General features: G+C 48.7%; 1 protein-coding gene across 1 annotated transcript in view; it reads right to left on the bottom strand.

Annotated features, from left to right (window-relative positions):
* Positions 1 to 2,844: 2,844 nt before the first annotated feature.
* PDE6A (phosphodiesterase 6A) overlaps positions 2,845 to 23,960 on the bottom strand; it is a 59,672-nt gene continuing 38,556 nt past the window's right edge. Inside the window, exons 9-22 of the mRNA XM_040972698.1 lie at positions 23,589 to 23,738; positions 22,912 to 23,055; positions 21,120 to 21,185; positions 20,768 to 20,914; positions 19,862 to 19,969; positions 18,776 to 18,885; positions 17,054 to 17,141; positions 16,760 to 16,860; positions 16,311 to 16,418; positions 7,359 to 7,422; positions 7,014 to 7,088; positions 5,338 to 5,421; positions 4,633 to 4,780; positions 2,845 to 2,926 (exon numbers count right to left, since the gene is read on the bottom strand). Coding sequence (XP_040828632.1) covers positions 2,850 to 2,926; positions 4,633 to 4,780; positions 5,338 to 5,421; positions 7,014 to 7,088; positions 7,359 to 7,422; positions 16,311 to 16,418; positions 16,760 to 16,860; positions 17,054 to 17,141; positions 18,776 to 18,885; positions 19,862 to 19,969; positions 20,768 to 20,914; positions 21,120 to 21,185; positions 22,912 to 23,055; positions 23,589 to 23,738 — 1,470 coding nt within the window. The 3' untranslated portion in view covers positions 2,845 to 2,849. The remainder of the gene's footprint in view (positions 2,927 to 4,632; positions 4,781 to 5,337; positions 5,422 to 7,013; positions 7,089 to 7,358; positions 7,423 to 16,310; positions 16,419 to 16,759; positions 16,861 to 17,053; positions 17,142 to 18,775; positions 18,886 to 19,861; positions 19,970 to 20,767; positions 20,915 to 21,119; positions 21,186 to 22,911; positions 23,056 to 23,588; positions 23,739 to 23,960) is intronic.

Genomic DNA, 23,960 nt, shown 5'->3' with positions numbered 1-23,960 from the left:
GTTTTTTTTTTCATTTTATAAATATCTGGGAGAGCAAAATCTTAATATGCCAAGGATATTTTGTCGTTTGGAATTATTACTTAATATTTGGAGTAATTCTAAAGGTTTTCTCAGTGAGGCAGTATTTTAAATAACAAGGAAATAAAAAAAAAAAACCTTTAGGGCATGTTTCACCAAGTGTTTTGAAGAATTCCAAGGACTCCCTGCAAAAACATCGTTTCCTCAATGAATGCTAGTGTTTGATCCAGAAACAATCCATTTCAGGCCTTGCTGGAATTACTGGTAACGTCAGGCCCAACCTAGGCCATCACCGGTTCGAACCATTAGTGGTAACATTGTCAGGCAGTCTCACTGGGCACTAACTGTAACTCAGCAAGTGTGGCCCAGCCAGCGTTGTGAGCCTCACAGGGCTCATGAAAAAGGCTGAGAAGCAGAGCAGAGCAATTTGCCAAAGAGCCTTGGAGCCAGGACCTGCAGCTTCAATGACTGGATGTTCCTGGGTGACACCTGCATCGCCTCTTTGCCTTCCGCTCAGCCACTGCACATAACTGCTTAAAAGACCAATGTGGAAAAGCAGATCCAGCTCCCACAGGTTCACAGCTTGCAGATATGTCAGTGCTCGTATGCCAGGAGCCGGACTGCCCCACCGTGGAAGCCACCAGGATGTGCATCCTGTCACGCTGTGTTGTCTGACCCTGGGCATGTCCGTCTGGAAGGAAGCCAAGGAACTGTACCGTGGACTGGCCCTGGCCTTGCTCTCTCACTGGCCCTCTGTGTCCTTGTTTGTATAAAAAGAGAGGTTAGCATAGACTACGGTTCACAGCCGAGGACAGCCATGAGGTCCCCTTCTCTCACAGCAACTGTGCCAACAGGTTCACTTCTGCAGACTATTTCCATCTGGGAGAAAGAACAGTTCTGCAGTGACTGTAGGAGAATGTGAGACAGGAAATGTCTCAGACGTCATCCCAAACACAAATCCCCAACAGTGGACAACTGATCCTGTGCATAACAAGTCATTTGCAAAGGGAAAAAAAGAGGAAAAATGGGCTGTTGTGGGTTCAAGGAGACATATAATATATGTACTTCAAGACATCACCTCGGGGCCTAGCAGCATGGCCTAGCAGCTAAAGTCCTCTCCTTGAACACGCCAGGATCCTATATGAGCGCTGGTTCTAATCCCGGCGACTCCACTTCCCATCCAGCTCCCTGCTTGTGGCCTGGGAAAACAGTCGAAGACGGCCTAACACTTTGGGATCCTGCTTGTGGGATACCCGGAGGAAGTTCCTGACTCCTGACTCCAGATCGGCACAGCACCGACCGTTGCGTTCACTTGGGGAGTAAATCATCACATGGAAGATCTTTCTATCTCTCCTCCTCTTTGTATATCTGACTTTGTAATAAAAATAAATAGATCTTTAAAAAAAAAAGATATCACCTTATCACTTAAATACATATGCTTTTGACTTGTCTGCTATGCATCAGTAAAGCTGGGGGAACAGCAGAAAATGGAAAGTTAAAATTGGGGCAAGTGGAGCAGGCGTTTCCTGCAAACGTTTCAGCATGTGGCAGTCATTCTCAGGTTCTGGTTCAGTTGTGCTGTTTTTAACATCAGTGTCTGTGGTGTGAATGCTGATCAAGCCAGTGACATCCTGCTAAGCATGGCCAACTCCGCCCAGACAAAGATAAACTGTACACAGCAGAAAAACTTATTGATTATGGCAAAAGTTTAGAAATTGAAAACAGTTTGCCTAAATGTTTACTCCTTAAAACAAAAGGAAAATTTTAAAAATGAACAGTATGTCTTGTTTTTTTCCTAAAAAGAAAAAAAAAATGTGTGGAAGCTGTTTGCATTAGATTCCAGCCAACCACTTATTAAAGACAAGTTTACTGCTACAGGGAAAAGTTGATTAAGGGCTGGTGTCACAAGCTGGAATCCCCAGGGAAGCAGATTCTAGAATGGATGAACACTGTGGGTTGCTTGCTCAGGAGTGCGCTGAAGGAGGGAAGAAGGAATGAGCAGAGGGAGAAGTTGAGCTGTGATGGGAGTCCAGCCACAGCCTTGGGGGCCCCACATGGAGGCCAGGGATAACTGGCCTTGCACAGTGGTCCCTGGGTTGCACTAAGATGGTCCCGACTTTCTCAGGGAAGGCCCAGAGTGTCGTTGCAGCTGGGGTGACTCCCCCATCTGCCCCCCAGCATAAGGAAGTGGCACAGAGGACTCTCTGCCAGGGACACTCACGACTCCTTTATTGAAGGGGGTGTGTGACCCATCACAACAGACAAAACCAGCTGTCAGGTGTTCCCTTGTTGCAGGTGGCAAGATGTGAGTACATGGGGAAATGCCCTGTTCCTTTAACTATGTGTGGTAGAGGAGTGGAGTCACACATCTGGAATTTGCCTTTAAACACTTAACACTAAGGATAGATGGAAGAAAAAGATGTGAATGTTAAAGAAAAAAAAAAAAACAGCGAAGCAAATGCACCCAAATCTTGATATTGGAATCTGAGTGATGAATACATGGGCCTTCAGTGTACAACTCTCTACTTTTTGGAAAAATGAACAACTACAATATAACATTAAATGAAAGCATGAAAACAACACTGTTCCTAAGTGAATAGGTGGGTCTGGCATTAATTGTCTGCAAAAGCTAGAACATTGGTTTTAGCTAGTCGGTACTTCTCAAGGCTGAAAAATATATTAAAGCCACTGGTCAAGATTAGGCTAAATGCTCGGTCAGCTTTCAAATTCTGTGATTCTTGCCTTTCTAGAAGGTGCATGATTTTCCATTGGCTTGGGTAGCCTCTCCCCATGAAAGAGCGGTGTCATTCTGTCAGGAGATCTCTGGTCGCCTACTGGATGCAGCAGGACTTGGATGCAGCTGCGCCCCCTGCACTGGGGGTCCCCCCAGGCTGACTCCCCGAGGCCGCTGCAAGCAGGAAAGAGAACAAGAGAACACGGCAGGTGAGGGGAGACTGCAGGGGGTGCTGCTCTGGGACCTAGTGTGGACCAGCAGTTGCAAACTCTAGGACTTGTGGAAGTCAACAGTAAGTACATATCCAGAGGTAAGGGAATCAGGGATACTGACAATATTTCTCTGAAGAAAGCAGTGCAGGAACATGAAAAATGGGAATTACCCCATTAATACCAATGTCTGGGAAAATCAGGGAGTAGTGGAAACTGACAAAGGAGAAGACCCTTGTCCCATGCAAAGGTGACAGTTGCCACTCATCTCCAACCAGTTTTTGTCAGAAAAAAGTGCAGCAGTTGGTGAAAACCAGTGTTGATCTTGCCAACATGAGAGCTGATGAGTGCTGGGTTTTTGAATCTGAAATATCCCAGATTTAGAATACGGAGCATAAATATGCATTTTTTAAAAAGTGGTATAGGTGTTTGGTACAGTGGTTAAAAGCGTTAGAATGCCTGCTTCACATATTGAAGTAAGTAGTGGGTTCAAGTCCTGGAGCTACTCCCTATTCCAGCAGCCTCCTAATTAATGCAGACCCTAAGGGCCAGCAGCGGATGGCTCAGCTCCCTGCCCTCCATGTCCGAGATGGGAAGGGGTGCTTTCTCACTCCTGGCTTTCACCTGGCCCAGCCCTGGTGGAATGAACAGGTAGATGAAACTATCTCTCTCTCTCTCTCTCTCTGTCCCTCTCCCTCTCTCTTCCCTACCCCTTTTCAAATAAAATGAGAATAAATAAATGCAGACTACATGTTTGCACAAGTCTGTCTCTAGCCCCAAAGATCTGCAAACAGAAGACCCTTCTTGTGACACCCCACTGTTGCCTTCTGTTGGAAAACTGTGGTGTCTGCAACACATGGGCTGTCCCCAAAGCCATACAGAGTGGGACTTGCTTCAGAATCCCATGTCGGGGCTTCACATTCGCAGTGCCTGTTTAAATCCCTCTCTTTGGCCCAGCAGCGCTGGGGGCCTGACAGTGTCCATGTTCCAAACCACATATGATTTAAGAGGGTCAGAAAGCCAGGATGGGGCAGGGTCTAGAGCCATATCCTGTGAGGAAGCAGCAGCCCACCCCCCTCAAAGAAATGACTGGGGGCAGTACCCTCGGCAGGGAAGAGCTGGAACAAACAAATCCCATTTGGTTCCTGAAGGCAGAACTATGGCCGCTACTGGAAGCTTCCACAAGAACAATCCGAGGAAGGAAGCCCTTTCAGATCATAGTACTGAATGAGGGTGTTGGTAAGGTAGTGAGCCATCTGTCACTGCAGCATGCAAGCCTCTGCTCCTGATGGTATGAAAAGGATTCAGACATCACACAGAGGCTGGGCATCTGACCAGTGATTCCAGGTTTTCTCCTTTGCCCTGGGGTAGGCATGTGAAACAGTCTGCCCTAAGTGGTAGGGGGCACTGGCTGCGAGGACCGGAGCACCCCTCAGCCCCAGGCTTGTAGGCAGGCTCTGCCACTTGCTAACTATGTGGCTTATCTTTGACCCCTCCTCTCTGCCATGCTCAATTGCATTCCTCTACTGATGGAGGCAACAGCAGGTCATCAGGAAGGCTGAATCCAAGCCTAGATACTGCTAGCACTTTGGGTTCTATGTGTGTGTGTGTGTGTGTGTGTGTGTGTTTGTGTGTTGGGGGTGCAGGGAAGGACTCCCTGCCTGCACAGACCTGGCTTGGCTGTCTGCTGTTTCTGCTTCTCCTCCTCCAGTGCTTTCACCTTGGCTTCATACTCATCAGCCAGCGCCTTCCACTCTTTGCGGTTGTTGGTGATGCCATCCAGCATGGGGGTGATCTCCTCGTGGAAACGGGAGAATTCCTGGAAGACGGCATGTGTGAGTGTGCGCACCTCTGGGGCCAGGCCCTGGGGGAGGCATGGCTGGAAGGGTCTGACCCAGGAAGGCGCTGTCTTGGTCACCATAGCCCTGGGCTTCTCTCATGTCAAACCTACCTGGCACCGCTGTCTAGCATGAAGCGGTGGATTCCAAGCCTCTCTGTGCCTCTCTGGAGGCCTCACACAAGCTGTACTCTGTGCTGGAAGCACTGGAAGGTCCTTTGCTCCTGAGGCTACCTACTTGTCACTATCTCAGAAATTCCTTCTCTTCTGACCCCATAGGTAAGTCAAAACCCTCTTGGAGGTTTCCAAAGCCTTGTCTTACCACATCTCACCTGTCGTCTGTCGTCCCTGGAGAGGGCAGAGACCCAGGCTGCCTTCCTCCCTGGGCTGGCCCTGGCCCAGCACAGCAAGGGGCTGGGGCACAGGGACACCCTGTAAATTTGTGCTGAGATGGGGAGAAGCCCACCCATGAGCATGGCACATGGCAGCCACGAAGCAGCTCTTGTCTTAGGCAGTCCGGGAGGAAGCGGAAGCCCTACCTTGTAGACAAAGGTGCACACGAAGTCAATGAAGCCGACCTGCAGCTTGGGCAGTTCGTCCGCCTTGTTTCTGTCCATCATGGGCTGCCAAGCGGGAGGCAGAGTTAGTGCAATGGGCAGTGAGAGGGACCCGCCTCACCGAGGCAGCATTCTTCCTCAGAGAACAAAACCTGAGCTGTCAGTTCATTGGGTTTCCAGATCTGACTGCCATTTTGTAGAAAATATGGGGGGCAGAGCAACATGTCCAACACCACCACACGGAGGCAAACAATCCAGAAAGTGGGAGACATTGCATTTAGGAGACTTAGTATTTCACACATGAATGGGATTCAGGGGAAAAAAAATTCAGGATAGGGGATGGGATGCTATTGAGGAAAGAGACTTAACAGGCATAACCAGCAGAGACAGGGTGCACCTGGACTGGGTCTCTGAGTTTGTATTCTCAGGCAAAATGAATGGAGGCTGGGGGTTGGATCACACTGAAGTGTCCATGATTTTGTGAATATGATAACGATATTGTGGTTGTTCGTGTGTCTATCTATATGGAGCTTTTAACCTCTTAGGAGTGTATACTAAAGCACTGGTGGGAGAAATGATATTGCCTGGGATTTATTTTTAAAAGACTCCAATCAAAGTGGGGGAAATGCCTTGGAGGAAGCAGATAAAGCAAGAACAGCGCCTGTTTTTAGTGACTGATGCCTCATCAATCATCAGCTGTTCTTTCTACATTTACAATACGTTAAGAACTACAAGTCCTGTTCCTGTTTACAGCGCCTGCCTTCTCCCCATCTTCCACTCTCCCTTGGCGGCTACTTCACATGCCAGCTACTTCACATGGCAGCTCCCTTGCCCCTTAGCATGTTCAAATAGGTTCAACCCATCCCCATACCAATTGTCTGTCCCTCAAAGCTTTACTCCCTTTGACCCATCCTCTCCAAATCCGCCTCTATCTCTTTAGCTCCACCTCCAGGGCCTTTAGGAAACCGTCTGGCAGGTGCCCCTCCTCCACTGGGAAGCCCGCTCACTGCCTCTGCTGAGTCAGTCTGAGCTATAGATGTGGCTGTAGACACACCGAGAGCTCTGGCTCGGTCTGTGCTGTCCGAACAGAGCTGGGGTGGTGGGCTGCCGTGGTGTTGGCATTATGAGGGCTGTGTAAGCGTGGAGGTCCACTTCTCCAGCTCTGTGGTGCTCGGTGAGCCCAAAACAGACACCGGAGCAGGCCTGGCCAAGCTTAGGAGCTGTACATTGCTAGGCTCTGACTCTAGAGCTTCTATTTGGGTAAGTGTCAGGTACAGCCTGTGTGTTGTTTCTAACGTGTGCTCAAGGAATGGAGTTGATAAAGAACCACTGTATTAGGCAGAGGTCATCCCCGGGGTCAGGTCTTACATCTATATGCCAGGGGGTTCACGTGTGTGGGTCAGGAAGAGATCCTACACACCTGACATAGGCTGATGCTTCCCCCTACACAAATATACACACATGTTCACACAGCATGCTCACACACATGACCATACACTTGCATGCTCACACATGCTCAGGCACATGATCTCACATGTGTCTCACACATGATTGCATGCCCTATGCTCACTCAGACATGAATGTTAACATACATATATTCTTGCATGTATGCTTACACACACGTTCGCATACTCAAACATGCTCACACACACACTCACAATGGGATTCTGTTGCAGCACTGTGCGCTCCAGGTCACCTTGTTCCCAGAATTCTGCAGCAACCAGTAGGGCCACCTGCAAGAGATAGATAGCCCACCACCCCCACACCACAGTACACAGAGTCAAATCCCAGCCAACTCCACCCAGCCCTGCTCCCGCCTGACTTGCACCTCCAACTTAGCAAAGAAGAAAAGCCCACCCCTGTCCTGCCGCCCCGGTTTGGTTAAATGTCTCCACAAAGGAGGAGGAAGCATAGGGTCACTGGCCTTGGGGCTGGGCCAGGAGAATCCAGGCCTCATTGCTGCAGTCAGCAGGCTCGGGGTGCCCTGACCTCGGGGTTCCTACCTTGCTCTGCACCTCCCAGGGCTTGGTGATGGCTGAGAGATCACAGGCGGTCATCATCATGGCCCTGCACACACAGAACACCCTCCGTCAGCCCGCAGCCACTGATGGCTGTGTACGCTCACATGCCAGTTAGTGCTACCCTCTCTGTTGTTTCTTGGCCTCTGCCAGTGGGGGTCTCTCCATCTCCATGGTGGGCAAAGGGCTAGCTGCCCCATGGCATCTGAGGATAGGGCTTGGCGTCCTGCCTCTGCCAATTTTCAGAGATTTGACATTGGAAAAATCAAGCCATCCTTCTAAGCCTCCTGTGTTGGTAATGGTACTTTCCATGATCAGAGCGGGTGGAAGGTTAAGTGATGTGTAATCTGTAAAATCTCACGTGGTACCTGGTGTGTACACTGGAAACACATATTGGGCTTTGGTATGTATCAGGCAAGTTTAAACACCAGTTTTTTTTGTAAGTGCCATCAGAGCAGCAGACTTGAATCCTCATGTACTTGAGTCCCTCCCACCATGTGGGAGGCCCAGATCAGATTCCAGACCCCTGAGTTCAGCCTGGCGCACTGCAAACCCTTGTAGGTATTTGGGAAGTGAACCAGAGGATAACAGACCTCTGCCTCTCTGCCTTTCAAATGAATCAGATAGATCTAAAACGTTTACGTGGAGCTCATCGTGTCTCCAGGGTCCTTCCTCCCTTGTTCAGGGTAGAGCTACGTTTCTCAGACCTGTTCTCTGTGTCACCCGACACAGCAGCTGCCAGAACCTTTCTGGATGCTTGTTCTGGAAGTGCCACCACTGTGGATTGCCAGCTCACAGCGAAGACTGTCTGCTCCTGTCCCTCAAGAACCACTCTTTGCCATGCTGGAGATGACATTCCCCCATGGAAAGGTGGGCAAGTGTGACCATTGCTAAAAACTAGGGGAGGCCCATATTAAGAAGTAGCAGGAGGGGCTGGCGTTGTGGCCCAGCAAGTTAAGCTGTTGCCTGCAACACGTGCATCCATACGAACTCTGTTTCCATTGCAGCTCCACGCTAATGCACCCAAGAAAGCAACAGAAGATGACGCATCTGCTTTGGTGCTTGCCGCCCATGTGGGAGACCCAGATGAAGCTCTTGACTCCTGGTTTAGCCATGTGGGGAACGAAGCAGCAGATGGAAGATCTCTCCCTCTTTCCTTTCTCTCTCCTAGTAATTCTGCCCGTTTCCTTTTTTTTTTAAGATTTATTTTTTATTTTTATTGCAAAGTTAGATATACAGAGAGGAAGATCTTCTGTCCAATGATTCACTCCCCAAATGACTGCAATGGCAGGAGCTGTGCCGATCTGAAGCCAGGAGCCAGGAGCTTCTTCCCAGACTCCCACACAGTACAGGGTCCCAAGGCTTTGGGTCGTCCTTGACTGCTTTCCCAGGCCACAAGCAGGGAGCTGAATGGGAAGTGGGGCCACTGGAACATGAACGGCACCAATATGGGACCCAAGCACGTGTAAGGTGAGGACTTTAGCCACTAGGCTACTGCACCAGGCCCATAAATAAATCTTTTTTAAAAAGGTAGCATAAGGGAGGCAGTGACTGAAAAATTAAAAAGAAATAAACATACAAAAATCCCAGATAAAGCTGAAGGGAATGGGGGAAAAGAAATAATTCAAAACTAAACTCTGAAAGGGAACTCTGAAATAGGAAAGGCTGAGGAATATTATTACTACGTGGATAGGGACTATAGCAATAAGATGGGAGGGAACAGACAAGGAACTGAAACAAGAGGTGGTGTGGGGCACTGGAGGAGGCATTTCAGGGTGGGTCACCTAGGACCACGTGTGCTAGGACTTCTCTTCTGGGAGAACCCAGCATTTCCGGGAAGTCAGCAGCTGGAAGGGAGCCATTTAGGAGTTGGGGGTCTCACAGGTCCGGCTTCAGGAGACAGTTCAGGAGGCTGTGTAGGATGGAGCGGGAAAGATCCAAAGCAGCCGACCCTGCAACCCTGAGGAAACACCTGGGTGTGTGCAAGACAGAGCTTCCCTGCTGGCATGAGGACAAGGACACACAGGCACCAGGGAAGCCAGGTGCACCAAGGGCCCCTGCCTTAGGATGAGCCTTCTGTCCACTTCAGCACCAACCCCTTGCTTGGGGGGCCCTGGATAGTCCAGAGAGGCTCACAGGGGATTCCCAATCCCTCAAGGAGCACACAGCCTAAAACATTGTCCCCACAGTGGCCTCGTGCAACAGCAAGAACAAGTATGGGTACCCAAGATAGGAGCAGCTTAGCACAGTGGGCATCTATGAAATGACAGATCAAGTTTTGAGGGATGTATAGGAGTTCTCTGTTATAGATCAAAAAGTTGTGATCCTCCAAATTCACATGTTGGATCCCTGACCTCCTCCTGTGTGATATTAGGAGGTGGGTTCTCTAAATGCCAGTCATTGTGACCATTTGGGGAGTGAATCTACAGGTGGAAGATCTCTACGCCTCTCCATTGTAACTCTGCCTCTCATATAGATAAAAGATAAATCTTTAAAATAAAGAAGAAATCTAGCCTCTTGGTTGGCCACAGTAGTCAAGAGGAGGGGATGGAGTTCAATGGCAAGTCTTAAGATTCTATGCAGGGCCTTGGAGTCAGAGCTGAACTAGACCTTCTGCCTCTCCTGACTTGCTGTACGCAGTGTCAGCAAACTCAGGATCTTTCAGCCTCAGCTGGGCATTTGTAAAGCGTGAGCATCACAGTAAGTTGAACCCATGAAACTTGGATTTTGCAGGGCAAGTGCTGTGGTGTAGTAGGCTAATCTTCAAATTGTGGTGCCAGCATCCCATACGGCCTACAGTATGAGTCCCGGCTGCTCCACTTCCCATCCAGCTCCCTGCTTGTGGCCTGCAAAGGCAGTGGAGGATGCTTTGAATCCTTGGGTTCCTACACCCACATGGGATACCCGGAGGAGGCTCCAGGGTCCTGGCTTCAGAGTGGCCTAGCCCTGACCATTGTAACCATTTGGGGAGTGAACCAGAGGATGGAGGCTCTCTGTCTCTCCTCTCTGCAACTCTGCCTTTCAAATAAAAATAAAATAAATATTTTTTAAAAAAGGAATTCTGATCTTGCTCTCAAAAACAGAATCCAGCAGTTTCTTGGATTTGACATGCCGATTGCTCCTGAGGGTTATTGTGATGATCACGGGGGGTGACCTTGTCATGCACCTGTTGCTCTGTTCATCATAGCCACCTTCCTTCCATCGATGATTCAGGGTGCCGGAAGCAAGCAGTCCTCACATCCGCCCGGAGCGCCGTGTCTTCCGGCCGGCTTCAGCTGCGCGGCTGAGAGCGTCTTCTCCCTGAGCCCTGGCGGAAGTGCTGCCTTGCTGAGCTCTGACAGGACACTGGCTCACCACCCCTGCCTGCTGGGAAGGCCACGGAGAAGCCTTCGCGTGAAGGGAGCTGGAATGACCTGGGTTCCGGAGCTGAAGCCCCACGGACGCCTACGTGGCACCAGGTAAGCCACTTGGTCTCTCTGGGCCTGGCTGTCCTGGTTTATAAAACACGAGACCTGGAGGCGGCAAGCAGTCTCTGTAAAGGGCCCGGTAGGAAACATTTCTGTTTCCCAGACCAGTTGAGGGCTGAAAGCAAGGTTGGCTTTTCCATTCAGCAGAGCGCTGCGGGTCCAGGAAAATATTTTAATTTCTTTCAAAAGCAGAAAAATGTAATACAGTAATAAGGAATATGTAATATTGAATTTAGCCTTGATTATAATTGTATTTGTATCCATAGCCATAAAATCTTTTACTTACTTTCTAAAAGCTTTTTTTTAAAAAAAATAATTTTATTATTTATTTATTTGAAAGATAAACTTAGGGAAGGGAAAGACAGGGAGAGATCTTTCATTTGCTGGTTCATTTCCCAAATGGCTACAATGGCTGAAACAGAACTGGCTGGAAGCCAGGAGCTTCTTCCAGGTGTCCCACGTGGATGTAAGGGTCCTAGGGCTTGGACCATCTTCTGCACATCCTAGGCACATTAGCAGGGAGCTGGATGGAAAGTGGAGCAGCCGGGTCTCAAATTGGTGCCCATATAGGATGCTGACACCACAGGCGGCAGCTTGAGCAGTTGTGTCACAATACCCCGCCTTACTTGTTTTGAATGGAGATAGGAATCATGAAGACAGGAATGCCCAGGACCTGCAGAAGTCAGAATGGAGTGCTAGGCAGAAAAACAGGCTCTATTTATAGACACTGGAACTTGCATTTCGCATCATTTTCCTTTGGTCATGAAACCTTCTTCTTTTGATTTTTTTTTTTTTTTTTTTTTTTTGCCAGTCAAAAATGTGTGTTATGCTTAGCCTAGAAGACAACTTATGTCACTCCTCAGCAGCAGGGGACTGCTGAGCCCTTTCAGCTTTTGAGGGCTACTGCAATGGCTCAATTGGGTACTTTCTGCCTGCAAGTACTGGCACCCCATGTGGGTGCCACTTCAGATCAGCTCAGCTCTGCTCTGGCTGTTTGACCATTTGCTTCCCTCGGTAAATCTACTTCTCCAATACATAAATAAATAAGTATATTTGTAAATGAAATCTGAGGTGAGGGATTCAGTGAGGAGGGAGCTGTCATACCTTTGCTTTGGAGTTACTGTGACTCTTGTTCCTGTGTAGTGACACACAAGTAGTGAGATGCAAGAAATAGCTGGGCAGGAGTCTAACCAAAGCCAGTCGGCTGGGGCCTGTGCAAGAGTTAGCTGTGGGCCCTCGGACAAGCCTGCCACAAGACCCAGACACAGGAAGGTGCTGTTGGGTTTGTTTCTCCCAAGAACCAATTCTGACACCAACCAGATAGCTTGCAGTTGAGTTCAGCCCTCACCCCAGCTGCCTGAAGTTAGCACCAGACAGTACAGATTTTTAGGGTACAGCCAGCCTCATGTCAGAGCCAATTATAGGTGCCTTGTCCCCAGATTAAAACCACTTCTGTTTGACTTGGCTACAAAGTTGGGATTCTCCTCCATTTTCAGCTTAGCAGTCTGCTGAATCAGCTCTCAAAAGTCAGGGAAAAGCTTCATTTGCATATATTGAGTTCGTGTAAAGGACACAACTCAGGAACAGCCAGAGAGAAGAGGGGCCTAGGTGGAGGGTGTGGGGAGCGGTGAGTGCCACCCTCCCAGCAGCTCCCTGAACCCTGTGCTGGGAGCTTTTGTCTCATAGAGGTGGTTGACAGCATCATTAGCATCTTGCAATCAAATCAGCCTCCAGATCCTTTTTCCTCGGAAGAGGTGAGGGTGGGGCGAAAGTGGGAGCAAGTCACCTATCAAGGCTTGCTCTACACAGTGCCCTGTCCCTGAAGTTGTCTAGGGACCTGCCGAGAGCGCCCCTGGTCAGAACCAATGATACTCAGGAACTCCATGTGAGACGCTGGCCAAAATCCACACGCAAAGGTCTTTTATAACAGGAAACACTTAAAACCAGCAGCTCCTCCAGCTCAGCCCCCACTGTGATCCAGAAAGCATCTATAACCACACTCCCCATTGAGCAGGCACGTGAAGGCACCTGCACAGGCAGTGCGTGTAGCCTGCAGACTGCTTGGCACCAAAGACCCACTTGTGTACCAGCTCCATCCTGCTTGGGTGAGAAACTGTTCTGATCATCAGACTACAGGATGGACCCAAGAGAGCCCTATGGCAATGCTTCTGAGCTGGCGAGATGCTGGGCAATGTCTGAAGGCATGGCTGGCTGTTGTACCTGGCAGACAGAGGCTGCTTCCAGTGTGCAGGGACCAGGGGAGCTGTGTAACATCCTGCATCACCCAGCACAGGTACAGCAAGTTACCCGCCTCAAATGTCAACAGTCCTGGGATCGAGAAACCACCTTTACAGGTCTTTTTGGACTTTTTAATTTTAATTCTTACACACTTGAAAGTGAGCATTTAAAACTATTTCATCATAGACCCGATATTCACAAAACAGCTAATCTGCAGCACTTGATAAATATTAAAGCTACTATATGATCCTCTAACTGCAAAGTAATCTAAAGAGCATGGCAATTTGACACCAACTGTCAACAAAGACAAAAAACACACCAACCAATTTTGTTGCCCTGGGTTAACAGCCTGCCTTCTCTCTGTGTACCAGGATTTGTTATTGAGTTCTCTCACGGAGTGTTATTCTGGCATTTTAATTATTCCATGTCTTACATGACATCATTTCTTTGTGCAGCCTATGACACTGCATTGCATGAGAGGATTGTGACTTACTTGACTGGTATCCTACTGATGGTTACCTGAGCTGTTTTCCATCTTTGCTGTGATTGCAAACAACAGGAGAAAAAAACTTGGTGTCTTCTCTGTGGTGCACATGTGGGAGAATGTGTAGAGGGGAGGTCCTGGATGTGAGATGACTGAGGCAAAGTGTATGGAGACTTTTGATCGATGCTGCCATAAAGACGGACTGAGAGCATGTGCTTCTTCCCCTCTGTTCTGCATGGTGGCGTGCGATCAAACACTGCATCTTTGCCAACAGGACTGCTGAGAACTGCATCGCCTCCTTCTGCCCTCCTCTGCATGTGAGTCATCATTTTCCCATTCGTTTACATCCCACTGTAATCCCTTTTCTTGGAAGTGTCTGTTCGTGCCTTTTGCACTTTTTCTATTCATTTTTCCCTTGAATTGTGTTACACTTCAGTTACTGAGGAAATTAGCTTTTTGTCAAAAACATTGAAAGCGTTTTCTTATCTTACTTTATCTTGCCTTCTGTCTTTGGTTCTTTATTTGTGGGTTGGGCCCAAATTCTTAATTTTTGCATAGCCAAATGTGTCTATTTTCTAGCTTGTAAATTCAAAGTACTCTTGAAGAAATTCCCTCTGAAATTATTTTAAGTCTTTAATGCTTTCCCCTTGCCTGCTTTTCTCTCCCTCTCCCACCGTTTAAACATTCTTGATTCATTTGGGATTTATTTTGGTGCGAAGTGAAGGAGGGATCTCCCTCGTGGCACCCCACTGTCCCCACACCATCTGTGAGCGCGCAGCTCTCTGCACTTTCTGCACTTGGAGCACGTACAGAGTCCTGCGAGTCCGTGCCTTGACCTGACCAGCGCTTCGTGGTCATCCTGAGCTGCTCTCAGTTCTACTGGCTCCCATGATTATTCTTCTACTTCAGAATTTGCCAGGCATTCTTGTCTGCTTGTAAGAAGGCAAGAAAGATCTTCTTCCTAACTAGCCCCAAATAAAAAGAGGTTTTTTGTTTTTTTTTTTTCTTGTAAATCACCTCAAATAAAGAATTTAAGCAGAATTAATTTAAATAAGTTATTCATTTATTTGAAAGTCAGAGTTACAGAGAGACAGGAAGTGATAAAAATTTTTCATCTAGGGATCTACTCTCCAGAATGACTACAGTGGCTGGGACTGGGCCAGGCTGAAGCTAGGAGCCAGGAGCTTCTTTTGGGTCTCCAGTGTGGATGTCAGGGACCCTAAACACTTGGGCCATTTTCCACTGGTTTCCTCAGGCGATTAGGATGGACCTGGACTGGAAATAGAGCAGCCAGGATGCAAACTACTGCCCATCTGGGATGCCAGCATTGCAGGCAGTAGTTTTACCCACTATGCTGGGGTATAGGCCCTCAACAACTTTGTAATATTGAGTGCTCTTATTCCTGAACAAGATGTTCCTCGCACCTATTTGGTTCTTCTGATGTACCATTTTGAAATGGATGGTGAGGAAGTTCCTTGACTGCTTGGGAGAACTGTGACCTAAATGTGTCTGCACCGTTGGGAGGGACGGTCATATTGTTCCCTAGGACCTGCACGCCTTTCTCAAGGCCTGATTAGACAAGTGCAGGACACAGGGAGGAGCCGCTTGCCAGTCCCAGCAGCTGCCGCTTCTCCATGGCAGGCACTTACAACACCTGGCTTAATCATACCATGTTTCCATTAAGCCTCTGGGATAAACTACCCAAGGCTTCTTAGAAAATGGGTCAGGCCTTTCTCCACTTGAGATCCTTCCCGGCCATTACCATCAACACTCAGGACCCATCACAGGGAAGCCAGGGCCCTCAGGGTATTGGCTGCACTTACAGCCACCAAATACCTCACATGTATCCTCCTCACCCCATGGCCCATTGGGATGAACTGTGGAAGAACAATGAGGAAACAAACAGAGGTATTCACTAGGCAACTTACGGATGAGTCTCATGGTCGGTTAGGTACATACCTTTAATTGCATGTAAATCATATGAATCTAGCACAGTAGTATTGCAGGATATTGTAAATATGCAAATGAAGATTTAGAAAATGAAGCCAATCTGGGGCTGATACTGTGGCATAGTGGGTAAAAAGGCTGCCTGTGATATCAGCATCATGTATGGATGCTGGTTCATGTGCTGGCTGCTCTACTTTGAATCCAGCTCCCTGCTAGTGGCCTGGGGAAAGCAGCAGAAGATGGCTTAACTGTTTGGGCTCTTGCAACCCACACGGAAGACCTGGAAGCAGCTGTTGTAGTCATCTGGAGGTGAGCCAACAGATGGGAGATAGCTCTTTCCCCTCTCCTCCTTCATTTTCTCTGTTTCTTCCACTCTCTATAACTCTGCCTTACAAATAAATAAATCATTTTTAAGAAAGATAATTAAGTCGATTTATAGCAATAGCCTATATGTTATCACCCAAACCATAATTAGTCTAATGCATTTTGTTTTCTCAAAAGCATGAAAGGTAAATCCCTTTGCCCCCCAAATCCTAGACTTCATGATTCGAATACTTCGAATATTTTGTTTATATAGAGAAATACAACACTAATAAATCATCATATAGTCTAGTGCTAAAATAAAGATTAAACATATTTGTATGTTATAACTTGTAATTCAGCTATGGCATGGCTTCATTTTCTCGGAGATCAGAGGCCCCCACATGGCAGGTGTGGCAAAGCTCTGCTAAGAGCCGCCAGAGCTGTCAGTCCCTCAACCCAGAGCAGAAGAGGGTCAGGAGTCGCCCGGCCTCAACTCACATCACAATTTCCTTCCGGGTCTGCTCCAGCATCATGTACTGTGTCCACTCCTGGGCATTCTCATATGTCTTGGACTGATCCACAATCTTCTGGAACATTGTCCTCTTCCTACAAGACATACCAGTGTATTCAGTGGAGCCAATCTTAAGATCAGACAGCCCCTATTGATTATTCCATACAAGGTCTTATTAATCAGTGTAATTAATCCAGTAATGTTCCAAGAACCAATGCCTGGGTGTGAAGCCCTAGGATCTAACCCTGACTGTGCCCTGACGTGCGATCACTTAGCAGGTCTCGTGCCTTGGCCCTCAGTTTCCCCACTTGGAGAATAGAATATCTGATCCACAGGGTCTCTGGGTTGGGCCTAGCATATGATGCAGAGTAGGTCAATTGGAACAATGGTGTTTGTTGCTGTTATTTTGATTATTAGGAAGAAAAGAAACACCTACTTGAAGTATAGGGCTAGGTCTGTGGCAATGATGGCGATGTCCATCATGTGGATGGCGTGCTCGTGCTGCCGGCGGTTGAGGTTTTGAAAGATATTCAGGCTCTACAGAGAACATCCAAGGAGGGCTGTGAGATGTGGTGCTGACAACAAAGCCGTCCACCAGCCAGTTGCCGTCTACAGTGACAGTAGAGGTAGCCCAGGGCAGAGGGAGAAAAGCTGCCTGGGTAAACTCGAGCTTGTTGTGGTGCGGGACCTCCAGGCCAGGCCAGGACCAGCACACAGGGCCTCAACCTACCTCATCTCGCAGCAGTGTTTTTCCAAACTCCAGATGGTGTCTTTCCAAGATGGAGGACCCATGGAGCTTGGCCAGTGGGTTCTGGGATCTGAAGGGAAGGGAGAGGAGGAAGAACAGATAGGATATCAATGTGGGAATGGCCAAGGTCAGGTTGAAGTCATTAACAGTCCTGTCACCTCCTCGTTGTGCAGGCAGAGGGACTGAAGACCAGGAATGAGACAGGAAAACTGGGCTATATATGGGGTCTCCTGATCTGGCTCCAGCTTTTCTGCACAAATGATTCTGAACCTCTTTTGGATCACCGACTCCGTAGAGAGTCTGAAATATTGTGTTTGGAGCCTGGCATGGTAGCCTAGTAGCTAAAGTCCTCACTTTGCATGTGCTGGGATCCCATGAAGGCAGTGGTTCATATCCCAGCTGCTCTACTTCCCATCCAGTTCCCTGCTTGTGGTATGAGAAAGCAGTGGAGGATGGTCCAAGGCCTTGGGACCCTGCACCCATTTGGGAGACCCAGAAGAAGCTCCCAGAATCTGGCTTTAGATTGACTCAACTCTGGCCTTTGTGGCCACTTGGGGAGTGAACCAGCAGATGGTAGATCTTTCCCTTTCTTTCCTTTTCTCTGTAAATCTGACTTCCAATAAAAATAAATAAATCTTTAAAAAAGAAGAAGAAGAAAAGAAAGCAGTAGTGTGGGCCTGGCACAGTGACCTAGCAGCTAAAGTCTTTGTCTTAAACACGCTGGGATCCCATATGGGCACTGGTTCTAATCCAGGCAGCTCCACTTGCCATCCAGCTCCCTGCTTGTGGCTTGGGAAAGCAGTCAAGGATGGCCCAAAGCCTTGGGACCCTGCACCTGCATGGGAGACCTGGAGGAGGTTCCTGGCTCCTGGCTTCGGATTGGTGCAGTGACCATTGTGGTCACTTCATTGGACAGAAGATCTTCCTCTCTGTATATTTGACTTTCCAATAAATAAATAAATTAAAAAAAAAAAAGAAAAAAATACTCAGGGGGAAGGGAGTTTGTTTCCCATGGCACCTGCTTTGCCCAGCACAGAGTCTTATCAAGGAAAGGGAATGAACGGGCTCGTGTCTCTTCCTGGCACCTTGGTTCCAAGGAGGTGAGCAGGTGGGACAAGAAAGGAGGCGAGAGGAGGCATTGATTGTGCTGCTTTCCTGTGGCTGCCATGACAGACTGCAGCCATGACTTAAAATAATACAAATGTGTTTTTTCAAAGCCTTGGCATTCAAAAATCTGAAATACTTTCCTCCTGCAGGCTCTGAAGGGGAATGTGTCCTGACCCCTTTAGCTTCCAGATGCTACCTGCAGCCCCTTCCTCCATGTTCGAAGCCAGCAGGGTAGCATGTTCACTCCTTCAGGCTTCCTGCCTCTTATAAGGAAATTCTTACTACTTGGGCCAACTTGGTTGCCTGCCACATCCCAAGCTCCCTCACCCGGTCACACCCACAAAGTCCCCTTTGATATGTAAGGCCACGTATTCCCAGGGATCCAGGCTATGGGTTATGGACATCTTTGGGGGATCACTGTTCTGTCTCCTACAGGGTGGCCTGAAGTACCAAGGCAGCAGGAAGTGAGAAGCTGGGGGTAGTGGGATTTCTTGATGGCAGTGAGTCTGTCTGGGGGTCTTGTAGCCCTCAGCAATGAATCCTGGGGCTAAGGGCCAGGGGCCAGGGCAGGGAGGGATCTGGTTAAGGCTGACTCACTTCATCTGGTAGAGGTTGTTGGTGCCTCTGTGGTCAATGTCATGGCAGAAGGCAGCGGTGACCATGGCCAAGGCCTCCAGGTCCGTGAAGTATCGTTTCAGCTTCCCTGTCTGGAAGGTCAGCCACAGATGCAAATCACTCCTTTTGTGCGGGACTAGAAGCAGGACTGAAGTGTCGGGAGAAGGGGGCTCTGGAGCTTGGGAACCTGGGTCTTGCCTTGGCTCTATCCCTGACTCCCTGTGGTGGCCAGAGATTTTCCTGGAGCTGACTTTTCTAGGATGTGCAACTAATTTTTTTTTTGAAGTATTTTATTTGGGCCAGACATGATGAGATGCCAGGGCTGCAGACAGAGGAACAGTCTGTTACACCATAACACCTGCTCCTGCTCCACTTGTGATCCAGGTTCCTGTTAATGTCCTGGGAAGGCAGCAAAGGATGGGTCAAGTCTTTGGACTCCTGTGCCGTGTGGGAAACCTGGAAGAAGCTCCTGGCTCCCGGCTTCAGATTGATCCAGCTCTGGCCACAGCAGCTATTTGGAGACTGAACCAATAGAGAAAAGACCTCTATGTCTCTCCTCCCATTCCCTCACATAGTAATTCTGAATTACTATCAATTTTTTAAAATAGTTAAAGTGGTAAAGTGTCTTTCTACATATTGGAAAAATGTAATTGATATATATATACACACACATAGATAAAATGAAAGATTCATATATTTTTATATTTTTAGAAATACTGAATAATACTATTTCATTGGTTAAAAATGAAATAAATGGTGTGTATTTTCTGTACACTCGTGTGTTCCCAAATATGCCTCCAGGCTTCCTAAAGAACCTCTAGAAGAACTCGTGCCACAGCTTCCTTCAAATAGCTGGACTACTAGTGATAGCAGTACTACAGGGGCAATTTGCTTTCACTTTTTATTTTATAGGCTCCCCTATCCTTGTAATTCTTTGATGCTAAGCATGTGCCCCTTTGGCATTTCTTTTAGGGCCATAATCAGAAAGGATGGCAGCCCAGAGGCCGTCACGTTGTGGAGTCTGCATGAGGTTGTCCAGCGTGCAGCCAGCCCGTCCAGCCCCCGTACCACCAGCAAGGAGAACATGGTCTGGCCCACGTTGAAGCCATGCCGCCAGTTGTGGTAGGTGATCCTGCGATAGCCCTTGCTCAGGGAATACATGAAGCGCACCAGGGCCTGCAAACACAAGCACATCCGTGAGGCAGCACTCCTGGCCAGGTGCCCTGGACCTGCCCTCCTGAGGTCCCCCCAGTGCCAACAATGGCCCAGAAGGTGGGAGGCAGCAATGGCAGGTGCGCTTTTCAAGCTGCTTATTGCTATGAACATGGATGTTGTTATTCTGCTGGTCTCAAACTGCACCCCGGAGTGCAGCTATCCTGGGAAAAGCCGGCAGTGGTTTCACAGGAAGAAAAGGAGAAAGGTTTCTTCATCCCTGGGGTTCTCCAACTGGGATACCTATCGAAACGATCGAAGCTTGTGTAACCTGATTCAGGCTGGGAATGTGAGTGTGTGATACACTTGTGTTTCTGCTAACTGCTCTGTTGTGGACCAGGTGGTCCAGGGCAACGCTTTCTGCAAAGCACTGCTTTAATCAGAACCTGGGAAATTCTGAATACTGCATATACCCCCTTTTCTGTGTCCCCTCCCCTTGCATTCGCAGTGCCCCTTAGGCCTTCCCTGTGGAGAGAGAGCCCAGTGTGAGTGGATTTCACCCCGTTCTCACCCCTGCTTGGCCAGAGGGCCTTTTTGTGCACTTAATCATTCTCAGCCTTTGAGACTCCCTGCTTGGGAGCCCACAGTGGCCCAACTACAGGGTTCCCTGTGACCCCACTGTGACCCCACTGTGACCTCACTGTGACCTGAGGCTTCATCCCCTCAGCACCAAGGGCGGATTCTTTTTAAAGTGGTTACAGATCCAAGGTTCAGGAAAAGGAAACAGAAAAAGGGAAACCAGCGATGTTTGCTTGACCTCACCTCTTGTGGAATGTGGAATTTTTCTACCACTTTGAGCTCGTAGTACATTTGTATGCCACATTTTACCAGCTCCAGTTCCGTTAAGGGCAAGTCACTGAAGTGGAATTTATTAATTTCGTATTTCTCTGCATCTGGCAGTTCCCCTTGCTGTATATAAACGACAAAGTCAAGTGATCAAGAATTGTTCCTGGACTACCCCCTCCCTTGGCCCCCCTCATCCCTGTCTCCATCCTGGGTGTGCTGGGAGGACCAGAGCAGAGCAGTGGGAAGCAGGCATTGTGGGAATACTTCGTGTGTACTCCAAGCACCTGCCAGGGAGACACCAGGGCCAGGGCTGCCCGACTTAGCTCACCAGGATCTCAGCCAGCTCCTCTTCCTCGCATTCCCATGGCTCTTTCCCATAAACTTCTCTAGTTTTCTGTCAGGGCCCGGAAAAAGCAGAGAAAATACAGCAAGTTATAACCTTGAAGGCCATGCTCAGCCTCCACTCTTCTATTATCTGTATTTTTTCTTCCTCTAACATCTTTTCCACAAAACCACTGGTTCAGGGAGGCTGCCTCCAGCACTGATGGATGAGCAAACATGACCTTGGGCAACTGCTGAGACCTGCATCCCAGTCGACGCTCTGCCACCTACTGGCAGTGTTATTTAATGCTGCTGATCTTCAATCTGTTAAACAGGGATGAGAGGAGGACTGAACAGATGACTTCAGGTGTGTACGAAGTGCTTTTAGGACAGCATAGGTGTAGGTGTGCCTGAATTAAACGATCCAGGTAAAGTACTGAGCACAGCATTTGGTGCAGAGCAAGCACTAAAATCAAAGAATGTTATTATTTTCATTGGGGGTAAAGAAGCCTTGGCCATATTCCTGGCTCTTCCTGTCCCTTTCCATGTGCCTTGGGGGCACGGTCCCTTCCTCTCTTGGGCCATAAGAAGTGGGAGCTGTGGACCCACTTCCTTATTTCTGGTTTCTTGGCTTAGAGCAAAATCTGTCCACATGTTCCTCGCGGGGCTGAGGTGAACCAAGCAAAGCTCACCGAGGGGCCACTCTTCTGGCCCTGCCTGTGTCTTCCTTGGAATCAACTGGTTATGGGGAGGAAGCACCACATCTGTTGTGATCTTTTCCTAGCTGGACACGTGGGCCTTGGTTACTTGAACTTGAAAGGCCCATGCCTTTCAGCTTGGGAACTCTGCTGATTCCCTGTCCCACACCAGCTAGTTAACTTGCTTCTAAGAGCTCGGGCTCTCAGAGACCCAACCCCTGGGAGTGATGCTCATGTTTTTCTGAAAGCTCCCAGGCCACGTCACTGCCCCAGGCAGGATTCTTCTGTGGAGCCTGCCTGAGCTCCGATGGTCTGTGGCCTACACCAGGGAGCCTCCCTAGGAAGGATGCTCCCTGCTTCTCGGGCAGCCCTTTCTTAAGAGTGCTACAGACCCTGTCTGTTGTCCTGATAACTTCTTTCCCTACTGGGAGACTTGGGGACAAGGCCCTCTTCCTTTTGGAGTGTCAGTTTGTTCCCCACTACAGTGAGAAGATAAACTGACCCCTCAGTGTCTAACTCTTGTCAGCATCAGTAAAGGTCCTCGGTGTGTATTTCTCTTGAAAATGTAAAGTAAGGAAACTCGGTGAGGGATCCACACTTCTTCTGAACTACTTCTTGGCTCACGAGACTTCACTTTGCTTTGATTTCCTCTAAGTGAACTGACCCCAGAGCAGGGAGGTGCTGAGAAATTGACCACTGTATGGGCTTGTCAGACACAGCCTTATCTCAGAGAAGGGGCTCTAGCCCCAGTCAGTCCTGAGCTTAGTGATAATGGGGTTTTCTAGAACTGTGAAGTCAGGGTCAGGTCAGTCCCATGACAAGGCAGCCCTGCAAGAGATTGCTATCTCCAAGCGGTGATACCACTTTGAGCTCTCAGTACACCTGTATGCCACATTTTACCAGCTCCAGTTCCACAAGGCATGTCCCAGTGGTCAACACCCATCCATCCACTCATTAGGTTTGAGGCCTGCTACCTTCCCATGACTCAGGAAATCCTCACCCGGGCTGTGCCCGCGTTGATGTCACATCCTGCCTGTGTCTGGCTGCTTGTGTGAGGCGCCGTCTCTACCAGAGCAGGAGGCAGTGAAGGGTGTGACTCACCAGGATTTTCTGAATTTCCTCATTGTCACACTTCACATGATATTTGACGATGTCCTGGAAAATGTCCTTCCGATTTTCAAGCTTGTTCATGGATTCATAGGTGTCAGGGTTTAAGACAGACCAGCCCAGGAATTGAGTCAAGGACTGAAAAGAGAGGAAGGGAGAATCAGAGACAAAACTCTCTGGTTTGACTCTTAACTGGACCTCCATTTTCTCAGCTGTGAAATGGCTATGCTAGACTGTGGGCTGGCCTCTTTGCTCAGTTGTGAGGGCCAGGTAAACCACCTAGTGTGAGCATGTGTGACATAAAGCACAGACACAGTGGAAAACACATTCTTCTGAGCAGTGACTTCACAAGCTGCTGTCTGGGGACAGGTGTAAGTAGGAACTTTTTTGGTACTTTCCGTTCAAGTTTGCTGTGAACCTGAAACTGCCCTACGTTGAGAAGTTTAGCGATTGAACTGTTTGAGGAAGGGACTATGGATGTTGCTACAAACCTGACAGTGTCAAAGCAGAAGCCAGGAGAGTGGTTGTGGAAGCTGTGTTTGCACTGGGTCAGCCAGTCCTCAGGTGACGGGGCAACTGCACACCTGGCTCCACCAAGTAGCTCTGGAGGCCAGGCTTGGTGGCAAAAGCCGGCTGGATCCCCATAGCACAAAGTCTCCTGGTGCACATACCTCCATGAGGGTCTCGTCCATCTCATCAAAGGGCTTTCCATCTTTCCGGTTGTAAAACGTGGCCACCCCGACAATTTCTTCCTTCTTGTTTACAATGGGCATGGAGAGGACGTTTTTAATCATCCATCCAGACTCATCCAGGGGCTCCTTCTGTATGTAAGACAAGAGCCAGGGTAGATTTTCTGAGCCTGCTGCCTGCAAGGCACCCCTGTTTTGCTGAGATGGGATGCAAGGAGGAGACAGCTGGTTGGATTTTATGTGGGTTTGATCACCAACAAATGCCATGAAACAATGGTCCTTCTGGTTGAAGTTCCTTGAGCCAGAGAGCCATAGTGTGTCCATCGCTAGGGTGTCAGGGAGCCTGTGTCCCAG

This window comes from Ochotona curzoniae, unplaced genomic scaffold, assembly GCF_017591425.1.
Source record: "Ochotona curzoniae isolate NIBS_2020 unplaced genomic scaffold, NIBS_Ocur_1.0 contig_1, whole genome shotgun sequence".
Classification (NCBI taxonomy): Eukaryota; Metazoa; Chordata; class Mammalia; order Lagomorpha; family Ochotonidae; genus Ochotona; species Ochotona curzoniae.
This window is presented reverse-complemented; position numbering and strand designations above follow the sequence as displayed.